The sequence below is a fragment of the Labeo rohita genome, chromosome 8, assembly GCF_022985175.1.
Source record: "Labeo rohita strain BAU-BD-2019 chromosome 8, IGBB_LRoh.1.0, whole genome shotgun sequence".
Classification (NCBI taxonomy): Eukaryota; Metazoa; Chordata; class Actinopteri; order Cypriniformes; family Cyprinidae; genus Labeo; species Labeo rohita.
In genome coordinates, this window is record NC_066876.1 from 6968703 (window position 1) to 6991895 (window position 23193).

General features: G+C 33.3%; 1 protein-coding gene across 1 annotated transcript in view; it reads left to right on the forward strand.

The window, feature by feature from the left end:
• tcf7l1b (transcription factor 7 like 1b) overlaps nt 1-9920 on the forward strand; it is a 76184-nt gene extending 66264 nt beyond the window's left edge. Inside the window, exons 8-12 of the mRNA XM_051117534.1 lie at nt 177-317; nt 785-944; nt 1699-1806; nt 4479-4530; nt 8944-9920. Of these exons, the coding sequence (XP_050973491.1) occupies nt 177-317; nt 785-944; nt 1699-1806; nt 4479-4530; nt 8944-9425 (943 nt within the window). The 3' untranslated portion in view covers nt 9426-9920. The remainder of the gene's footprint in view (nt 1-176; nt 318-784; nt 945-1698; nt 1807-4478; nt 4531-8943) is intronic.
• Nucleotides 9921-23193: the final 13273 nt, after the last annotated feature.

Sequence of the window (23193 nt, forward strand, 5' to 3'; positions counted from 1 at the left end):
GGTGTGCAAGCTGAACAGGAGTGTGAATGTAGTCAGAGTGATGGTTTAGTGATTCGCACACATTGAGCCTTGGTGCTCATATGGGAAATACAGATTCAAGTCTAGCTAAGCAAAAAAAAAAATTTCTTTGGTTTCAGAAGGCAGTATTGCTTAATCACCGCTTGCTTTCTTTGCAGTTTGGTGTCCAGTCGCTTTTCTCCTCATATCGTTCCTCATCATCCTCACGGTCTTCATCAGACAGGAATCCCTCACCCAGCCATTGTCTCTCCAGCTATTAAACAAGAGCCCAATGGAGAACTCAGCCCAGCAGCTAACACGTAAGCACACACACAAAACACACTTTCCTTTTCTTATCCACCTATGGGAAGTAAGCCTGTGGGAAAGTTTGCACTACAAACCAGTGTGTTAATAAATAAGATAATACTTGGTAAGACACATCCATTGGCAATATCAAGCAGCAAAACAAGCTGTTTTGCACAGTTAAAAATAGCTGGATGCGAATGAGACCAGATGCAAGACCCATAAAACATAAAATGGCCATGCCCACTCTTACGGGAAGAAAAAGGTGGATAGCTTTTTCTAAACTGACGGGTATCCTGTTTTATTACAAGATCTCTCACCTCCAAATGACTCTGTGATATTTTGGAGAAAATAAGTTTATCACTGTTTTGTCTATCAGCTTGCTGCCATTATACACACACTCCTCCATATCCGTTTTTCTCACTGTCACTCCTTCACACACATCCGATACAAAGGCTGACCCACCTGTCGTGTGCGTTTGCAGAAAGTCTCCAGGCCCGAATAAGAAGGAGGAGGACAGGAAACCTCACATAAAGAAGCCCCTAAACGCCTTCATGCTTTATATGAAAGAGATGAGGGCTAAAGTGGTGGCCGAGTGCACGCTGAAAGAAAGCGCCGCCATCAACCAGATCCTCGGCCGCAGGGTGAGTAAACAGTCTTCAGTGAACCAGTCACAAGTGGTCAGAAACAAACGCTGGGGTAAATGAGGGTTCGAAATGTTTTAGGATCTAAAATTAGGATGTAGTTTGTTGTGTAAATGTGAATGTGTCTAACAACATCAGCATGTCACCTCCTCACCTACAATTCAACCATGGCGCTGTTGGTTCCTTTAGCGATTCATTGTTTCCTAAGACTAAACACAGATTTCTGTATACTTTATTACACAGTACTGCTCAAGTTTGGGGTCAGCAAGATTTTTTTTTTTTTTTTTTTTAAGTGAATTAATATTTTTTTTCGGCAAAGATGCATAAAATTGACCAAAAGTGACATTAAAGATTGTTTTGAGCAGCAAATCAGCATATTAGAATGATTTTTGAAGGATCCTGTGACACTGAAGACTGGAGTAATGATGCTGAAAATTCAATTTTGCATCACAGGAATAAATTACATTTTAAAACATATTACAATAGAAAACATGTATTTTAAATTGTAATAATATTTCACAATTTTACTGTTTTTACTGTATTGTTTGATCGAATAAATGCAGCCTTTTTGAACATCCTTACCAATCCCAAAGTTTTCAACAACTATTTTTGCATTTATGTTGCATGTACACACAGTGCAGGGGTGTGCGGTCACACTGTTGCATGTGTTGTGTAAATGGCGTTTCTGTATGTACAGTATATATGTGAGCGTGTGTGTTTGGCCTTTGGCTGACTGTGGTGTTTGTGTTTGCAGTGGCATTCTCTATCACGAGAGGAACAGGCCAAATACTACGAGCTGGCCAGGAAAGAGAGGCAGCTGCACTCTCAACTCTACCCTGGCTGGTCTGCACGAGATAACTATGTGAGTCCGACATTTCATCAGCCTTACACTTATGTTTGTATGCTGTCAAATGGCACTTTCCATCAATACGGTACAGTTGGGTTTCGCTTGCTGTTTTCCTAAAGCAGTAGAGGAACACATCCTGTAGTTTTTTTTTTTTCTTACATTTGTCATGAATAGTTATTCTATTATTTTATGTATATATATATATATAGATATATAAGATATGTATGTATTAGGTATGAAGAATATGTACTTTATAAATACTAATAAACAGCCAATATGCTAGTAATATGCATGCTAATAATAAGCTAGTTAACGGTGTGAATTAGTCCCTATACTGAAGTGTTACCAAATTATCTCCTGGCCACTAGGTGGTGCTGTGCCAAAACTGTGCAGGTTCTCTGAGGTCATAATTATTATAACACGCACCAATTTTGGTTTGAATACACTAAAGTGTTACAGCGTTTTGGTGTGCTCTTAGTCAATTTCACTTGCGCTTTATTTAAGAATGCTTTGACTAATTAACTTTAAGTCCATGATTATTTGTCGACATGGTCTAAAGATGATCTGATTTGGTCTAGGAGTTCTAAAAAGTAGTTTTTAAAAAAAAAATAATAATAAAAATTCAAAATGGCTGGAAATTATGCCATAGAGTAAAGTATTTTTCACATTTAAAAATGTGTTCAGTTTGTTGATTAAAAAAAAAAAAAAAATCATTTAAAAATGGCTGTTAAATTGAGAATCTAATGTGAATTTTTGAGAATAATTGGAATTGCCATTTATTTTTACAATTTGCAACATGTATTAGGACACTGCAACAAAAGACATGACCTCACATTCCGTGGCACCTTTTTAAAAAACTAATTTAACATTTTGCAAATAATTCTAAATACAAAATGGCAAAAAAGTACAATCTGCTATACTTTTCAGCAACTTTTCCAAAAGAATTTTGTTTTTAAAAATTCAGCAGGGTCACGCCTTGAAATATCAATCTTCCTTCAGGACCAAGGTTGACCAAACTTGAGCTTTGGAATGTGGCAAACTGCAAAATGCATAAGCTTGCTGTTCCAGTCTTTACCATTAATGTGTATTAATGCAAGTCAAAGGAGTAAAAAGTGTAGTGTGATCGTCTCTTAAAATATTCAGATAAATTGTGATAATGAGAATTTGTGCTGTACTGTCCTGAAAATATCTCGGTAAACCTTACACTAATAAAGTGGCTCAACAAATAAGATAAAAAAAATTAATGAATTAAAAAAAAGATCAAACTATTTATTTATTATTTATTTATTTTTTTTTTTTTTTTTTGGGAAATGTAGTTTATCACTAACAACAACCAACATTCTGTCCCAAACTACCTAGTCTCTACTGAATGATAGCGCCCTTAGTGTGTTTATAACCAATGCTGGTTATATGTATACATTTAATTATTTTATATTTTTAATTTAATTTTGATTTTAAAGGTTAAATATAGTTAAATACTACGGCTGTCAAACAATTAATCGCGATTAATCGCATACAAAATAAAAGTTTGAGTTTGCCTAATTTATGTGTGTGTACTGTGTGTAATTGTTAATTGTTAAATATGTACAAAATTATTTTATTTCTATATAACAAATTACATAAAAATTATAATAAGTACATATACTTGTAAATATTTCTTAAATATATACATGAATGTTTATATTTCTATATACATAATAAATATACACAGTACACACACATATATTAGGCAAACTCAAACTTTTATTTTGTATGCGATTAATCGTTTGACAGCCCTATTAGATAAATATATTTTTTAGGTTTTTTTTTTTTTTTGTCATTTTTATTTGTTTTTTACGTCTATATAGTTTATATTTATTTTTTTAATTTCAGCTTTTAGTTATTTAGTGCTAAATTAATTTAGAAATGTTGACTATTTCAGTTATTGTTTATTTTATTTCAAGTAACACCTTTTTTATGGTTTTAATTTACAATAATAAGACAGTTTACAACCCGGTTGCCCTGTTTTTCTTGGCTGATAAACTTTCTATTTGTTTTTGTTATATTATAAATTGTCTAGTTTATATGGATGGTCATTTAATGTTTTGTACTAGACCAAAAACACACAAGTTGTATTAAGATTGGCATTTAGCAGAGTCAACCTACAGAAAATGAACAGAAAACAAATATTAATTTTAACCTCCTGAGGCTAACAAATCTGAAAGTTAACCACTGCTATTCACTCATTTGTTCAGGTGTCATTTGTTAACATTTAAGTTATTAACTACCATGAAGGAACAATGCAACATTTATTGCACTATTTATCAATCTTTGTTAATACTAGTTAGTAAAATTAGTGTTGTTCACAGTGCATTAACTAATGTTAACAAGCACAACGTGTGATTTTAATATTCCATTTGTAAATACTGAAATTAACTAAGATTAATAAATCTGTAGAAGTATTGTTCATTCTTAGTTCATGTTAACTAATGAACCTTATCGTATTGTGTTACCACAAATTTTAAGCCTAATTTTGAACCCTATTGATGGAAAGTGAAATGAAATGTTTTTTATATTATATAATTGCACTTCTTTGATGCTTTTGTCCACTCTGTATTATTTCTTACTTCATTCTGTATTTATCGCTCTAACTCTGTTTCCATCTCTCTCGCCCTCTGTTTCTCTCTCTCTGTATTTTTTCTCTCCAGGGCAAGCGGAAGAAGAGGAAGAGAGATAATAAGACAGACTCAACACCAGAGGGTGAGCACGCACACACACACACACTCACATAAACACACTCGCACAGACTTTCTCTCCATTTCTAACGGCACTCTCTCCTCCTTGCTAACATGCAGCTTATGAGGTCCAGTGCTAGCACAGGCAGGTACAGTATGTCTGCAGGCTTAGGGGTCGTTCACACAGGATACTGTCCTTTTTTCATCTATTGTTTAATCATTGGTCCACATACACATGAAGCAAATGGACGTCTTTGGCAGTTGCACCACGTCTTGCTGTATTTTCATCATCTTGCGCCACTAGCAACGTAAGGCCATGCCAGTTCAATGAATCATTGTTAGTTTTTACAAATATTAGACCTGATCTGATAATTGTGGGAGTGAGATATAAGCATACTAAGTGTTTATTATGAGGGGTGTATGTTAGTGTGCCCTCTGTCGTGCTCCGTTTGGCAGTTTTTTAAAGCAAGAACGTGTCCTGTGTGAACATCCTCTTAGACAGCCAGTGTCAGAACTGTAGAAGTCAGCCCACTCTTCATTGTGATCTCATCCACGACTGCGTCCACCATTTGAGTACCGTTACGTCAATAATTCCATTTTGTGTTCAGTATTGTATGGGTGAATTTCATGGAAACTGTCGAGAAGAACATGGCTAGGTCATATTTTCAAATCAAATCATATTTTGCATAAAGATAATGAAGCAACATGACAATTAAGTACATTTCCCACCAAATTCTTTTTAACGTAATGCAAAAAGTGGTAATGCTGCATCAAATCTAAAGAGACCAGTCTTGAGATTTTTGGCTAAACCTTTTTTAATTTGCTGCTTGTTAATAGTTAGTGAAGTAGTTGTAGGGTCATGCTTTATAAATATTAATACACAGCTAATATGCTAGTAATATGCATTCTAATAATAGCTAGTTAACAGTATGAATTGGTCCCTATACTAAAGTGTTTAGTAGCCCAACCAAATTTCATATCTCCTGACCGCTAGGTGGTGCTGTGCTGAAACTCTGTGGGTTCCCTCAGGTCATAATAATTATAGCACACACCAATTTTGGTTTGAAAACACTGAAGTGTTACGAAGATATAGCCTCATGTCCATTTTGGTGCTCGTAGTCAATTTTGTTTGTGTGTTATTCAAAAATGCTTCGACTAGTTAACTTTTTAAGTCTATAATTATTTGTCAGCATGGTCTGAAGATCATCTGATTTGTGACCCTGGACCACAAGAACAGTCTTAAATTACATGGGTATAATTGTAGCAGTAGCCAAAAATACATTGGATGGGTCAAATTTATCGATTTTCCTCGAAAATCATTAGGATATTAAGTAAAGATCATGTTCCATGAAGATGTTTTGTGAATTTCCCACTGTGAATATATCAAAATGTAATTTTTGATTAGTAATATGCATTGCAATGAACTTCATTTGGACAACTTTAAAGGTGATTTCTCAGTATTTTGATTTTTTTTTGCACCCTCAGATTCCAGATTTTCACACAGTTGTTTCTCAGCCAAATATTGTCCTGTCCTAACAAACCATACATCAGCGGAAACTTATTTATTCAGCTTTCAGATGATGTATAAATCTCAATTTCGAGAAATGTACACTTATGACTGGTTTTGTGGTCCAGGGTCACATTTGGTCTAGGAGGAGTTCTAAAAAGAAGTTTTTTTTTTTTAAAATGATGTCATAGAGTAAAATGTTTTACAAATTTAAAAATGTGTTCAGTTTGTTGATTTAAAAAAAATCATTTAAAAATTGCTGTTACATTGAGAATCTAATGTGAATTTTTGAGAATAATTAGAATTCTTTTCACAATTTGCCAAATGTATTAGGACAAAAAATCACATTCACATTCTGTGGCACCTTTTTAAAAAACTAATTTAACATTTTGCAAGTAATTATAAATACAAAATGCTAAAAGAAGGTAAAGTCTACTCTGCTTTCCAGCAACTTTTCCAAAAGAATTTTGTTTTTTCAAATTCAGCAAGGTCACGCCTTGACGTGTCAATCTTCTTTTCTGGACCAAAGTTCACCAAACTTGAACTTTGGAACATAGCAAATTGCGAAAACGCCTTTGCATAAGCTTGCTTTTCCAGTCTTTACCATTAATGTGTGTTAATGCAAGTCAGTGGAGTGAAAAGTGTAGTATGATCGTCTCTTAAAATATTCAGCAATAATAATTTCGTGGAAAAATGTGCTTAATTGTCCTGAAAAAAAAGTGTCAATCTAAAAATGATCAAGTGGCTGTAAAAATAAGATTTAAAAAAAGTTTCTTGATTCGTGATGGATTTTGAAAAATTGCAGTTGAGGTTTCTGTGAGTGTATCATGACCTCCCTGTTTCTGGGTAAATTTGGTCTCATCTCTGCTGTGGTTTTTACAGATATGTTAAGCGATTAGTTCACTCCTGAATTCAGATTTCCTGATATTTTACTCACCCCTGTGTCATCCAAGATGTTTATGTCTGTCTTTCTTCAGTCGAAAAGAAATTAAGGTTTTTGAGGATATTCCAGAATTTTTTTCCACAGTGGACTTCAATTGCAGTCCAAATTGCAGTTTCAATGCAGCTTCAAAAGGCTCTACAAGATCCCAGGCAAGGAATAAGGGTCTTATCTAGCAAAACGATCTGTCATTGTATTAAAAAAAAAAAAAAAAGTGTATACTTTTTAACCACAAATGCTTGTCTTGCACTAGCTGGACTTCACGCATTGCATAATCACGTTGGAATGGTCACGTGTGATGTAGGCGGAAGTACCAATACAGTGTTAATTTCGTTAATGAAATCTGTGGGGAAAATGTTTTTTCCCCTGACTAAAACGAGACGATGACAAGACGATAGTAAGGTCATTAAATGATAACTAAGATTATATCAACATGCATTATTGTTGACGCGGCTGCTCAATGCAGTGTGCCGAACAACAGTCGCATCACAGATCAGATTTAATTCATCACCTGAAGAGAGTGAGTCGAGCTGACTGACAAGAAGAGAGAGATCAGAAACACTATGGCAGAAGAGTTTCAAAACGAAATGCAAAAGCGCCTGTTTTAAAAATATCTTTAGTTTTGAAAAGACTGTTGACTTCTGCTATTAATCTAAGGTTTTAGTGGAAGTTTCATATTTATTTGGTTCCACAGTGTTTGCTGTTTTTATTTATTTAAACTGTGTAATTTTATTTATTTTTATTTTTTTAATATATATTACATCAAGGTGAATGCCATGCTTCCCAGCTTTCTTATTCGTTTTGCTAATAAACGTTCTACGTTTCTTATTTATTTGGTTGCACAATGTTTACTGATTTTGTAAGTTGTTATTTTATATTAGGCATAGAACATGGTGTATTTTTATTCGTTTTGTTAATAAAAGTTTTTTTTGTTACTTTGATGCCGCTAATTATAAAAAAAAAAAAAGTAAAATGCGCAGGATGCTTTTACAAGCTACTTAAAAACAAACAACTGCTTGACGCCGAATTGCCCTAATTTGTGAAAGTGAAAGTAAAACGTGCACTGCGCTTTTACTGAAGGAAAGCGTGGAAAAGAGAAAAAACTGAAAAGAACGAAAAACAAACAACTGCTTGACGCCAAATTGCCGCTAATTTCTGAAAGTAAAATGTGCACAGCGCTTTTACTGAATGAAAGCGTGGAAAAGAGGGAAAACTCAAACTAACTAACAAACAATTGCTAGATGCTGAATTGCTGCTAATTTGAAATTGAAAGTGAAACTCAAACTATACTTGGAGAACATATTGCTGTGTTGTTTTCCGTTCTATTTTTTTTCCCTTAGATTTTCTGTAGTTGGTCTTAAAGTCTTAAACTTACCATCATTAAACTTTCAGAAACCCTGTAAAACTTGAGTAAAACTACAACAGGACAAGTTGACTACATATGATTAAAAACTAAAAGACAAAATTGAAAAATAGCTGACAAAATTAACACTAGTGTTTGCAAAGCGAAGAAAGTCAAATCTCCTTTACAAAAACAAGATAAAACAATGATTTTGGATGATTTTGAAGTTAGAAGAGAAAATGAGATGGAGTTTTTCACCCTACCCTAACTTTTTTTAATCAGAGTACACAGATGAAAAAAAACACCACGCGTGAGCTTTCCAGCGTGATTACTTAATGTGAAGTTGAGATTGTGCAAGACGAGCGTTTGTGGTTAAAAAGTGTATAAATTTAAATTTGTTTTTAGAAAATGGCCGATTGTTTTGCTAGATAAGACCCTTATTTCTCGGCTGGGATCGTGTAGAGCCCTTTGAAGCTGCACTGAAACTGCTTTCCTCAAAAACCTTAATTTCTTTTCGACTGAAGAAAGAAAGACATGAGCATCATAGATGACATGGGGGAGAATTTTTATTCTGGAAGTGAACTAATCCTGTACCCGAACGGTTAGAAATACTCACCATTCATACTATGTGCTTTCCGTCCTCTTTCAGATTACTCGGCACGGAATAAGAAGCCGTGTGTGCAGTACCTCCCTCAGGAGAAGATGATTGACAGCCCGGCCTCCTCCCACGGCAGCATGCTGGATTCTCCAGCCACGCCCTCCGCGGCCCTGGCCTCGCCCGCAGCTCCCGCCCCCACTCACTCTGAGCAGGCTCAGCCGCTGTCACTCACCACCAAACCTGACCGCCACCATAACTTCCCTCTGCTTTCCAAACCCTCATCATCCTCATGTACTTCATCATCAACATCCTCCACTTCCTCCTCCTCCTCCTCCCAGCCCAGCATCTCTCTGCCAACCAGCTCCTCAGGCAGTCAGTCAACTCCGCCTCTTCTCTCTCGGCCACTCCCCTTGACTTCCCTGCATGCCTCGCTCCTGTCTCCACCCTCCCCGTTCCATCCGGCCGCTCTTCACTCCCATCATGCTTTGTTCCAGTCCCAGCCGCTCTCTTTAGTAACCAAATCAGCTGACTGACTCTTCGAAAGCAATTCTCTCTTAATGTCTTTTAAATAATGCTGTATATTGCTTTTTACCTTTTGGAGAAATAGATGTCAGGTTAACTTTTTTGATAAGTGAAAAGGAAATAAATATTATTGGTCAATATTTGATCATCTGCTTTTCTGTGTCTGTATAAAACAATGTATTTTTTGTAATGTCTACTTTGGAACTGGTTTCTTATTTGATGCATTTATTCAGTAAACTTGTATAAAGAATACATGTATTAAAAACTACTTTTAAAAGACAAGAAGGAACAAAAAACTTTAAGCTTGCCTGTAATTAATGGTAGTTTTGGAGTTTAATTCATAGTACTGGCAATTTATTAGACCTCTTTGCAATGACCCCCTCTACCCCAGTTTTGAAGTGTGTGAACTTGATAAATAAAACTTGTAAATTGTTTCTAAAAATGGGTGGTATTGTCTTCTTGGGGTCTAGTTTAATAATTCATTGGTTATGTGTTTTTTTTTTTTTCCTATCAATAAATATTAAATAAAATAAAATAAAATTACCATTACCAGCAATGGTGATATGTAATTATTGACATACATTTATTTCCCATAAATAAAATAAAAATACAACAACAACAACAAAACTTTAAGCTTTCCTGTAATTAATGGTAGTTTTGCAGTTTAATTCATAGTACTGGCAGTTTATTAGACCTCTTTGCAATGACCCATCTACCCCAGTATTTTTTTTTTTTTTTTTTTTTTTTAATTTATTAATTTAGTTTATTAATTCATTGGTTATGTGTGGTGTTTTTTTCTTTGTCCTATCAATAAATATTAAATCAAATATTAACAAAATAAACAAAAATAAATTACTTAAAAATAATAAATCAGTAATGGTGATATGTAATTATTGATATATATTTATTTCCCATAAATAAAATAAAAATACACCAGCATTTAATGTTTAAAATTTTGTTTTTGAAATTTTAATGTGGAAATTTTATGTTTTTGAAAGAAATCTCTTATGCTCACCATAGTTTATTTGATCAAAAATACAAATAAAAAACAGTAATATTGTGAAACATTATTAAAATTTAAAATGACTGCTTCCTGTATGAATATACTTTAAAATACAATTTATTCCTGTGATGCAAAACTGAATTTTCAGTATCATTGCTCCAGTCTTCAGTATTCTATATGCTGATTTGTTTATATATATATATATATATATATATATAATTAAAATGTTAAAATACTCAGTTCAGTGTTTAAATGATTACATTGTACGGTTTTAAATGTGGGATACATTAAAAGGACTTTTTAGTTTATTAGATAAATAATAGTTCATCTTATATTTCACGACAAAAATATGTAACTAGTCCAGAGGGAACAAGTTGTGTTGAACAAATGGTAGCGTCTTCGTGGGAAACGCCACAGTGTTACCTCAAAATGCAGGGATTTTGTAATACTCTTCTAAAAACAACATCTAGAGCACAAAATGATAGCATAATAATCTTCTCGAGAAACCCTGCTGATATAAGAGGAATTAGAGTTAAATCTTTAATAGGTGGAATTTAGGCAAACCGCACTGGAAAATAAACAGATGAGCCAGAGCAACAAAAAATTCTGCCAAAAATAAACACGGGTTTAAAAAAAATAATAGACATCTGTTCCTTCCTGGAATGCAAAATCCCAAAACAACGACAAAAAGCAGGTCAAACCCTGCCTTCTCTTTTCCTCTCACTTTCTCGCGTTGCGTCTTTATTTGTGGTTTGGCGAGCCGCTGCTGGCGCTGTAATTAAGTGCACGGTAATAGGATGGAGCTCCAGGGAGCTCATTAGGCTTTTCAATTAGTGAAAAATACACAAGGTAGAGGCCTCTGCTTTTTAGGGACTTTAGAAACGGGCAGGGATGCCAAGAACGGTCCCTTTCACTTTCCCCTCAGCTGGGAAACAGGGCGGAGGTGACACCCTTGACAGACCTCGTATTCCTGAGGGGAGCCGCTGCAGCGCCTCCGGTCTGCATCACGTGAGCGCTGTGAAGGGCTTCAAAACCGTCGTGTCTGTGCGGTGAGATCGTGATTACACCTAAATCGTCAAGTCCGAGGAATCCCGCTCATAAAATTTACATTTCAACAAACGTGAGGCCTCAAAGTCAGTCGGGGCGAAATTGGGCTCGCTGCTGCTCAATTATTCACAACAACCGCGCTAAAATGCTCACCCGCCTCCCACGCAACCGAGCTGTACGCAGGGTTTATAAATACCGACCGAGGTCCCAAAAATGAGCTTGCTTAAGGGGGTTTGGGGGGCAACATTGACAATTACGAATTAGGCTACATTACAGTCATGTGAATTCATATACTTTCAGTTCACAATGGAGAAATTAGACTAACATTTATTTGCATCCATGATTATTTCTGTCTGCCGTTTAACGCTTTTTTCGTAAAACATTAAATATCAGATATTATAACCATCAACTGAAACGTCGTTGCGGAATTGTCTCTCAGCAGCCTCCGACCAGGGCTGCCAGGTTTGCTTAATAAAATTAACCCAGTAGTAGCCCAAATATCAAATCTCGAAATATATTCCCATACCCCTGCATATTTTACAGTCACTGTAAATTCTCAGAATTCTAAGTTTACATTTTGCAATTCTGACATGTTTCTTGGAATTCTGAGTATAGGTCTCGCAACTCAAGACTTTTTCTCGGAATTCTAAGTCTGTGTCTCACAATTCTGACTTTTTCCTTGGAATTCTGAGTATAGGTCTCGCAATTCTGACTTGTTTCTCAGAATTTTGAGTTTACATCTCTCAACTCAAGACTTTTTCTCTAGTCTATGTCTCACAATTCTGAGTTTTTCCTCAGGATTCTTAGTGCATGTCTTTTTTTTCAAGTTTGACTTGTTTCGTGGAATTCTGAGTTTGTGTCTCATAATTTTCACATTTTTCTCTGAATTCTGAGTTTACATCTCGAAATTCCGACTTGTTTCTCAGAATTCTAAGTTTACATCTCAAACTTCTGACTTGTTTCTCAGAATTCTGAGTTTACATTTTGCAATTCTGACTTGGTTTTTTTTGGAATTCTGAGAATATGTTTTGCAATTCTGACTTGTTTCTCAGAATTCTGAGTTTACATCTCTAACTTCTGACTTTTTTCTCGGAATTCTGAGTTTACATCTTGAAATTCTGTCTTGTTTCTCAGAATTCTGAGTTTACATCTTACAACTCAAGACTTTTTCCGGAATTCTAAGTCTACGTCTCACATTTCTGACTTTTTCCTTAGCATTCTTAGTGTATGTCTTGCAAGTTTGACTTGTTTCTTGGAATTCTGAGTTTGTGTCTCATAATTCTCACATTTTTTTCTCTGAATTCTGAGTTTATATCTCGAAATTCCAACTTGTTTCTCAGAATTCTAAGTTTACATCCCAAACTTCTGACTTTTTTCTCGGAATTCTGAATTTACATTTTGAAATTCTGTCTTGTTTCTCTGAATTCTGAGTTTACATCTTAAACTTTTGACTTGTTTCTCGTAATTCTGAGTTTATGTCTCGTAATTCTCACTTTTTTTTTCGGAATTCTGAGTTTACATCTCGAAATTCCGACTTGTTTCTCAGAATTCTGAGCTTACATTTTGCAATTCTGACTTGTTTTTTGGAATTCTGATTATAGATCTCGCAATTCTGACTTTTTTCGCAGAATTCTGAGTTTACAATTTGAAATTCTGTCTTGTTTCTCTGAATTTTGAGTTTACATCTCACAATTCTGACTTGTTTCTCGGAATTCTGAGTCTATGTCTTGCAATTCTGACTTTCTCGGAATTCATTTCAATTCAGTCAATTCATTTCCCCCTCCCCAACACAAAATAAAAAATAAAAAACCTAATGATGATTTTTTGTCTCACAGTTTGGACCTTTTTTCTCTGAATTTTGAGTATACATCTCACAATGGTCTTTTTTCTCAAAATTGTGATTACATATCCCACAACTGAGATATGTAATACCTATCTCACAAATCTGAGTGTACAGATAATAAAAAAATAATTCATAATTTTTTTCTCAAAGAGTTTGTATCTCGCAGTTCTATTTTTTCCTCCACAGAATAAAAAACAAGAAAAGATCATTGCAAATTCTGACTTTTTTTCTCACGATTGCAAGTGTTTAAGCCTCCATAGCCTGAAAAAAAAAAAAAAAAACGAGGCCTCAATGGCGGGTACGGCCGTGCTCCCATGAACATATCTGTGTGTGTTCACTGGAATAATATTGCTCTGCATTAATGTGCCATAACAAGATTCAGAGCCGCTCCATCCAGAGAGGTAAACGACGTGCCTCACACTGCCAGCAACAGCCAATCAAGTCAAGTATGAGGAAATGCAACGCATCATTATCACTAATTGCTTAATGATGTCTTACAGTGTGTGCTGGTTCCCATATGATTCAACCATGAGGGGTTTTAACAGCATACGGTTGCACTGCCCCCTCTGTCAGACACGTCTGTGTGACACGGCGCATGTGCGTGCGCGTGTGCGCGAGCATGCAGACAGACAGGTTGACACACGTTGAGCGCTCATTTCCCTCTCTGCCCTCAGGTGAGGTACAGACCTGTCAGTCACACGCACACACATGCACACAGAAGCTTATATTTTATTTTGCTCGGCAGTCATTAGAGAAGCGAGAAATGTGCCTTGCATCATCCCGGGCCCTGCAATGCTCTCTGGGGCCCCGTGTCTCTGTGTGTACCCTTAGCTCTAGACCCATCAACCAAATTAAAGGTAATGAGTTGTCAGACAACAGAGAAAGCCTGGCTCCTTAAGGCTAGGACTCTGATGCGCTGGCCTATTCTCCATACGCCCACCGACACACACACACACACACACAGTGAGCGCTCACACGCGCTACGCGACCCACAGCGAGCCGGGCTGAGTGACTTTAATATGACTGGCCTGTTAGAGAGATTGGCTGGAGAAAGATATCTGTGATTATTCTCCCAAGCTTGTTTTCTCCAAGTCAATTCTTGGAAAAGTGCTTGTTAACTCCAGTGGAGTTGCAGGCACAGCACAATTTTGTGTTTACCTGATGAGTTCAGACATTATTTAATTGTGTTGCACTTCGTTGCATTAGCATTTTATTATAAAATATCTTCTACTCTATCTTGAATACACCTTGCTAGTTTTTTAAGCAGTAATGGTATTTGTGGTTTTATAATTTAACTATAACCTTGCATAGTTTATTGTGCTAATAATTGGTATGTATTTATATAATAAAAATAAGTTCTTTATAAAAATAAATATTTATTTATTTCTTTAATTCTAAAATCATATTTAATGTGAATTATATGATTATGATTAAGTATATAAATCTGTTTAATTTTAAAATATTATTCTAAAATGTTTTAAACAATTAAACCCCCAAAATGTATAAAAAACTATTCTAATTTAAATAGATGTATACAATAATAATATTATATTACATATAAATTATTTAATTATTAAATAAAATATTTTATTCTAGTTTAGAAATGCAAACCCAAACATTTAATTAAAAACGAACAAAAAAGGTGATCACTCAATCACTATCTCTGCCACAGAATAAGAAATGTAAAAGGCAACTTCATTTTTTTTTTTTTTTTTTTTACTTTTCAAATTCTGACTTTTTTCTTGCAATTGTGGGTTTATATCTTAGATTTTGTCTCTTTTTTTGTCAAAATTGCAAGTTTGTATCTCACAATTCTGATTTTGTTCTCAGAATTCTACTTCTTTTATTTTAAATTCTATCCTACAGTTGAGATATGTAATACATATCTCACAATTCTGAATTTAGATCTTACAATTTTCACTTTTTTTCTCAAAGAATTTATGTTTTGCAATTCTATTTTTTCCCCAACAAAGAAAAAAATTCCTGTAATGGAAAATACAATATAATTTTAAAAATATATAAAATTAATTATAATATAAACCCAAAAATTTATTAAAATTATACAATAAAATGTATAAAATAATTAAAATATAAATATAAAATCAAATTTACAATAATAATATATTTGTTTAAATCTAAAATTATATTCAATTTAAATAATATATAATTATAATTAAGTATAGGCATGTATTTAAATATTAGGTAAAATATTTTATTCTAGTTTAGAAATGTAAACCCAAATATTTAATTAAAAAAAAATAATAAAAACTGATTGGTCACCTCAATCTCCAATTTTGACTCTCAGAATTTTTATTTTTATTTATTTATTTATTTTAATTTCCAAATTAAATTTTTTGTCACAATTTAAACATAAAATATTATATAATTTTATTATGAAGTAAAATATAAACTTATAGATAATAATATAATAATATATCATATATGATTTATAATAACATATAATTTAAATAGATGTATACAATAATAACATTTATTTAAATCTAAAATTATATTCAGTTTAAATAATATACAATTACAATTAAATATATAAATCTGTTTAATTATTATATAAAATATTTTATTCTAGTTTAGAAATATAAACCCAAATATTTAATTAAAATAAAAATATATAATTGAAATAGATCTATACAAGTTTTTTATTTATTTATTAGTTATTTAATACTAGAAAATATGTTGCTTAGTTAATACTAAGTAACTTTACCATTTGAACATTTTGGGTTGGTAACATTTTTTAATGTTTTTAAAACAAATCTCATAAAATAAGCTCACTAAGACTGGAATTAATCAAAAGTACAGTAAAACAGTAATATTGTGAAATATTATTACAATTCATAACAACTACACACAAAATTTTCAATATTATTTTAATATATTTTTTAATTTATTCTTATAATGCAAGAATAATTTTTAACAATTTTCATTGTAAACCATGACACATGTTTTCAGGATTATTTGTAGTAATCTGACCCCAAATTTTGGGGACACAATATTGTTGTTTTTTGACTAAAGCTGTACTATAAGTGCTGTTAAATGAGAATGCCATTAAATAATAAAAAATATTTTTGTTTTTCAAAATAACATATACACATTACCAATTTAACCTTTCTATTGTAAAAAAAAAAAAAAAATAAAAAAAATACTATAAATTTTTGTTGTTTTATAAACATGGTGCATTGTCTAATATTTAGCCGCTCACACATCTGTGATCTCTTTGATTTGAAGGATTGTGTCTTTAATAATCAGATGGCGGCCGGTGGGAGACAGCAGGAGACCTTCCCCTTTAAACGAGTGTACTGAACAAAGAAGTGTGTGCTGAACTCTCTCTCTCATAAGAGACATCTGTCTGCTCCTCACAAGGTCAGAATTAATACATGTTAATTCAGCTCATTAGAGCGCACTGGCCCCTGGCCAAGCGTCTGCCGGTGGGCCCGGCTTTGATCTTGAATTCGTGCCAGGTTCGGCCTTTGATGTGTCTGAATCACTTGACATTGTGTTTACATTCCTCTGCTCCGACAATCAATATTAAGACAAAAGAATACATAAATCAGCTTGAGTAGCTCTGGAGTGCAATGCCAGATTAATAGACCGCCGGCCTGATTGTCAGCCTAGGAAAGAGGAGGAACAACGTCGTTTTTGCTGATTAACTGAACGGTCGATTCAGATGCACTTGTTTGGTATATGGAAGAATCTAAGACGGATGTGCGATTGATGAAATCGGTTGTTTTGTGTCATGACAGGAACTGGAGACTGAACATGAATAAGAGTTCAGGTTCAGTGAGGGGGTGTTTGTAGCCTTTCATGTCTTCATCAATAATTTTCTATAAAGTGAGGCTGAAAACATGACTCTGTTTCATGACTGAAAGCTTCAGCTTGATGATTCATAGAAACGGTGCACAGGAAGAGCAATGTCAAGTTCACAGACAGTTTACACCTTTATACCTAGCGCAGACAGAGCCATTGTGTGGATTCAGAAGAGACCTCCAAACACTAATTTTGTTCCTTCATATGAACAAAGTTTCAAATGTTAATCATTTTAGATGAATAAATCAAAACTACATCGAAAAACACATTTTAAAGTATTGAAAGTATTGATAACATAAGGCACGTTTCCTCCGAGGACGCAATGGAGGCAGTGTCTCCTCAAAATATTGGATAATAAAAAAAGCATAGTATAAAAATTGTATACTGCATTGAGTTATTGTTTTGGAATAAATGTAAAATGCTTTAAAAACACCAACTCAATGAGATTCATACTTGGCTTTAATAAATAGAATATTGATTATACATTGTTAATGTAAAATATAAAATAAATTTTTCTGATAGTGTAAGTAATGTTTATTTAACGAACAACCCATTTAATTTTATAAATCTGAATGAGTGCTATGTTAGTATCATTGAAATATTGTTCTAGTTTTTATTAATATTTTGAATTAATTTTTTGCATTTTGCATTTTAACTGTAAAGTTTTTTTAAATTAAAATGTTAAAGATTTTGTTGTGCTTTGTCATTTTATTTTTTTAATATACCTTTATCACTGTAAAAAAAAAAAAAAAAAAAAATCTTCAATTTCAACTTCAGTTTATTTGCTGCCTTAAAATTTTAAGTAATCAACTTAATTTAAATTAAAGTGATAGAAAATTGACTTATGATCATATTTTATATGCACATATTTTTTTACACATTATTATTATTATTATTATTATTTTATGACTATATGATCACATTTAATGATCTTTTTGTACCTTATTTATTTATTTTCCGTTTTAGCACATCAAGTTAAACTAAATGAACATGAACAATATTGCCTTGGCAATAGATGAAATAGAATACGATTTTTTTAATACATATATTTATTTTTTATTTGATTTCGGTTAATTTTATAATATTATTTCAAGTAATTTTTTATGGTTTTAATTTTAGTTTTAGTTAACTATAATAACCCTAATCTGAACTGAACTGAAAAAGTTTCTCTTCAGGGTTATACTTTTACCATAATAGTGGGTACAAAAAAAGGATAATATTTTAATCATTTGGATTTAATACAGTGACAACATGAATAAGCATTAAAATATATGCTTATAAATATTGTAATAATAATTTAATGTGTATTCATAATAATTAAATTGAAATATCTGTATAATATTGAACATAATATTTTTCTCAAACAGTAGAAATTTATAGAGAGATGCCTGGCACTCTTAAAAAAAAAAGCTGGCTTAAATATGGTCGAACCCAGTGACTGGGTTGTTTTGAATGTTTATAACCCAAATTTCTGGGTAGTTATATTTAACTTTAAACTTTTGTTTAAAAATGACAATATGGCCGGCTTAAAATGAACATAAAATAGGTTGTAAATTAAGAATCAGACACAGAACTACTAGAGGCGTAAGCAATAATCAAAAGGTAAACATATATCAGTAAGAAATGTAAAAAAAAATATTATTTAATTTTAATTTATTCAACGTATGTTCGTATATTGAACATATTAATGAACTTTAATTTCCAACCTATTTCTCTTTCTAATCTTTCTAATTTTGGGTTCATTTCAAGCAAGAAACATAGTCATTTTTGACTATATTTTGGTGTTTTTAAAGCATTTTTAAAGCATTTTACATTTATTCCAAAATAATAACTCAAGGCAGTAGCAATTATATATGTTATTTGTGAACTTATGTTAACAACAGCTGAGTTAAATAAAACTACCCAGAAAGCTAATCCAACCGCTGGTTTGAAACACCCCAGTCACTGGGTTGTATTTAACCAAGCATCTTCTAGAGTGTAAAGGTCCCCCATAAGTGGAAAATCATGTTTGGGGTTCCTTGGCTTTAAAATCCTTTCCATAAGTTGTTCCACCTGTAGGCAACTCCACATATTCAAAAGGGAAGGTCTCCTGCTGTCTCCCACTGACCACAGCTGATTATTAAAGGCTCAATCTTCCAAATGAAAGCGATCACAGCGAGAACAGCATGCGTGACGGGCCTTTTCCATAAGTTGTCCCACCTGTAGGTAGCGTGAACGTCTTGATGACGGACAGTTACAGTAGATACATTCCTGCTAACATATTCATTGATTGTTTGATCAACACTCTCATTACATTTGGCAGCGTCTCAGCTGGCAGCTCCTGGTGAAGACAGGTATCACCTGGCCGCGTGCCCGAGACCGCCTCTTAATGTTTTATTTACGACCATTTGACCTTAAAGAAGGAAACGCAGATGAAGAATAAGAGGGATCGTTTTCAGTACTAAATGTCAGGACTATAATTAGGCCTGGTGGAGTATTTGAGGCTGCAGGGGTTTTGTCTCCAGCTGAGGAGTAAAACATTGATTAACATTAAACACGATTTGCATGTTGTGCAAGATCTTAACAAATTATTCATGGCAGTCGTTAAGGTCACACAAGATAAAGATTAGGCCGATCGTTTCGCCGCAGAACATATTTACATTGGAAAGATAATCTCCTGCACATGGTCTGACAAAAAACAAAGGCGTTTTTATTTGGTGGGAGGCAGATTTGGCCAGAAAAAGAAGTCATTTACTCACCCTCATGCTGTAACAAACCCGTATGACTTGAAAAGAAAATGTCAGGCACAATGTGCACGCTGCGCTTTCCCACATAACGAAAGCACAACATGAAAAATCGGGAAAATCTTTGCGCTCCACAGACGGCAGAGAGACATACGGGTTTGCAACAGCATGAGGGTGAGAGAAGTTTCATTTTGGCTGAACTACTCCTTTAAGAACCCAGACAGAAGACTTGGAGAAACATAAAGCGTTCAGTTTTGTTATTAAAATTAAAGAGGACATCTGCTGTGAAAGAGACACTAGAAAGCATTATAAATCGGCTGGACCGCTCTGCTTTCTAAGATTCGGTCTTCTGTTGGGTTTGTGTTCTTAGGAACATGTTCCAGCCATATTTGTGATTTTGGCGTGAGTCTGGCCCTCGGTCTGCTCATTCTAGATTCAGAGTCTGTTCTGTTCTCTGTTCCTGGAGGAGGAGCTCCAGTGCGTCTCTAGAGAGTCCCGTCAATGCATGCTGGAGTTCTGAGCTGAACTTCAATCAGCTTTAAACACATTTCACCCTCACTAACATTGTGTTCACTTTAGTGATGAATGAGATGATTAATTAAAATTAATTGACAGATCACATTCATAGTTCTCAATGCATTTGAAGTTTAGTGCAGCCTACTTGAAAGGGGCTTGGTCTTAAGAGACGGAGAAAGAGGAAAGGGCTGTGCTGCATCAGAAAACAGCTGAATTGGTGATGCAATTTAGACAGAATCACACATGTAGTCCTGTGAACTAAAGGCTTTGACAAATTCATGGTCTTACACTGCCCTCTACAGTCCAGACTCTACTTGCACCTCATTTCTCAACAATATTTATTATTTGTAAATTTACGTTGTTAAATGATTAATTATTAAGTTATTATTTTGATAGAAGTATTACTATAATTATTTTAATCATTTTAAACCGAGTTTTCTACATTTGGCACCATTTTAACTTATTTTATTCATTTGGCATACAGTTATAAATGAATGTTAAATATAAAATTGATATTGAATCTAATATCTAAATGTTGTCGTCTGTAGTCATCTGACCATATTTAGGATGTAGGTGACGTGCAGCAGGCACTAATGTCCATATTACCTGATTGTGATAATAAGGTTCTAGAAACTATATGCCATGTGTATAGTGGTAACAAAACAATAACCAAACAAAACATAAAAGCAACCAAAATAAAACACTAAAATAAAATAAAAAGAAAAGAAAAGAAAAACAATCAAAGCAAAGCAAAACAAAACCAAAATTAAAATAAAAAGAAAACAAAAGAAAACAAACAAAAAACAAGCAAAACAAAACCAAAAGAAAACAAACCAAAAAAATGTAATGCACAAAAACAAAATAAGAAACAAACACAAAAACAAGCAAAACAAAAAAACAAAAGGAAACAAAAGAAAACAAACAAAAAACTGATCACACAAAAACAAAAATAAAAACAGAAACAAGCTAAACTAATCCAAAAGAAAACAAAACTAAACAAAAACAAACAAACAAACAAATACAAAAAACAAACAAAAATTAAAAACAAAAACAAGCAAAAGAAAAAAGAAAACTAACAAAAAACTAACACAAAAAAACAAACAAAACAAAATAAACAAAAACAAGCAAAACAAAACAAAAAAGGAAAAAAAAACTAAACACACACACACAAAAAAACAAGCAAAACAAAACCAAAAGAAAACAAACAAAAAAACAAACAAAAAACTAAACACACAAAAACAAACAAAACAAAATAAAGACCAAAAACAAGCTAAACAAAACCAAAACAAAAAAGCAAACAAAAGAAAACCAACCAAAAATAAACACACAAAAACAAAATAAAAAACAAAAACAACTGCAAAATAAAACAAAAAAGAAAACAGAAGAAAAAACTAAACACAAAACACTAAACAAAACACAAGCTAAACAAAACCAAAAGAAAACACAAAAGAAAACAAACCAAAAATTATACACACACAAAACAAAAACAAGTGAAACAAAAGCAAAATAAAACAAACCAAAAAACTAAATGGACAAAATCAAACAAAACAAAAACCAGCAAAAGAAAACCAAACACACAAACAAAACTAAGCAAAACAAAATAAAGAAAACCAGGGAGAAAAAAGAAACAAATAAAAAAAAGCAATGGTTTGGGTTTTTAGCCACTCTATAAACTCTCTAAACTGAAGCTACGGACACACATCATTTCACATAATTTTTGTACTCATGGAAGCATTCAGTGACATGTCACACCTTACGGATGCAGTTGTTGACATCCTGAAAGAGAGCACTCCCATTAGGAGCACTGTTTTGGTGAGGTTGAAGGTATGGCGAGTGCGGCCTCTGGTGGAAGATGGAATTTGGAAGGACATTCATTTCATGAGATGGAATTAAACTAAACTGGCCACATCCAAAATAATGTTTAACAAATTGAAATAAAAAAGCAAGAAGAGGAATTTAGAAATCCAAACAGTTGTTGGTCCCATTGACTTCCACAGTATGGAAAAAAAAAAATGGAAGTCAATGGAGACCAGAAACAGTTTGGTTACCAACATTCTTCAAACTATTTTCATTTGTGACCCTGGACCACAAAACCAGTCATAAGTAGCACGAGTATATTTGTAGAAATAGCAAAAATACACTGTATGGGTCAAAATATTTTTCTTTTATGCCAAAAATCATTAGGATATCAAGTAAAGATCATGCTCCATGAAGAAATTTTGTAAATTTCCTACCGTAAATATATCAAAACCTAATTTTTGATTAGTAATATACATTGCAAAGAACTTCACTCGAACAGCTTTAAAGGCAATTTTCTCAATATTTTGATTTTTTGCACCCTCAGATTCCCTCAGAATAGTTGTGCTATCCTAACAAACCATACATCAATGGAAAGCTTAGTTATTTAGCTTTCAGATGACGTATAAAAAAGACCCTTATGACTGGTTCTGTGGTCCCGGGTCACATTTGTTTTCAGCAGAAGAACAAAACTCAGCAGACTTTGGACAACTTCATGGTAAGTAAATGATGTTTGGGTGAACTTTAAGCTTATTTTATTCACTTCTATATAAAATACTTCTTTTCTCATTTAAGTTGGCATGTTGAGTAATTGGCTTTTTTTGGCATAATTGTTTGTCATTATGGTTTTATCGTGTATCTTATCAGAAAAATGATTATTAATTTAGGTTTGAGGGGATAGGTTAAACATTACTGTAATTCAAGATGTTTTTGATGATTCTAGGTTGAAACAAACATAAACACATTTCTAGAGAAACACATATTTGTGTAATTGGATATTTTGTAGTTGCATATCTTGTGACAACTAA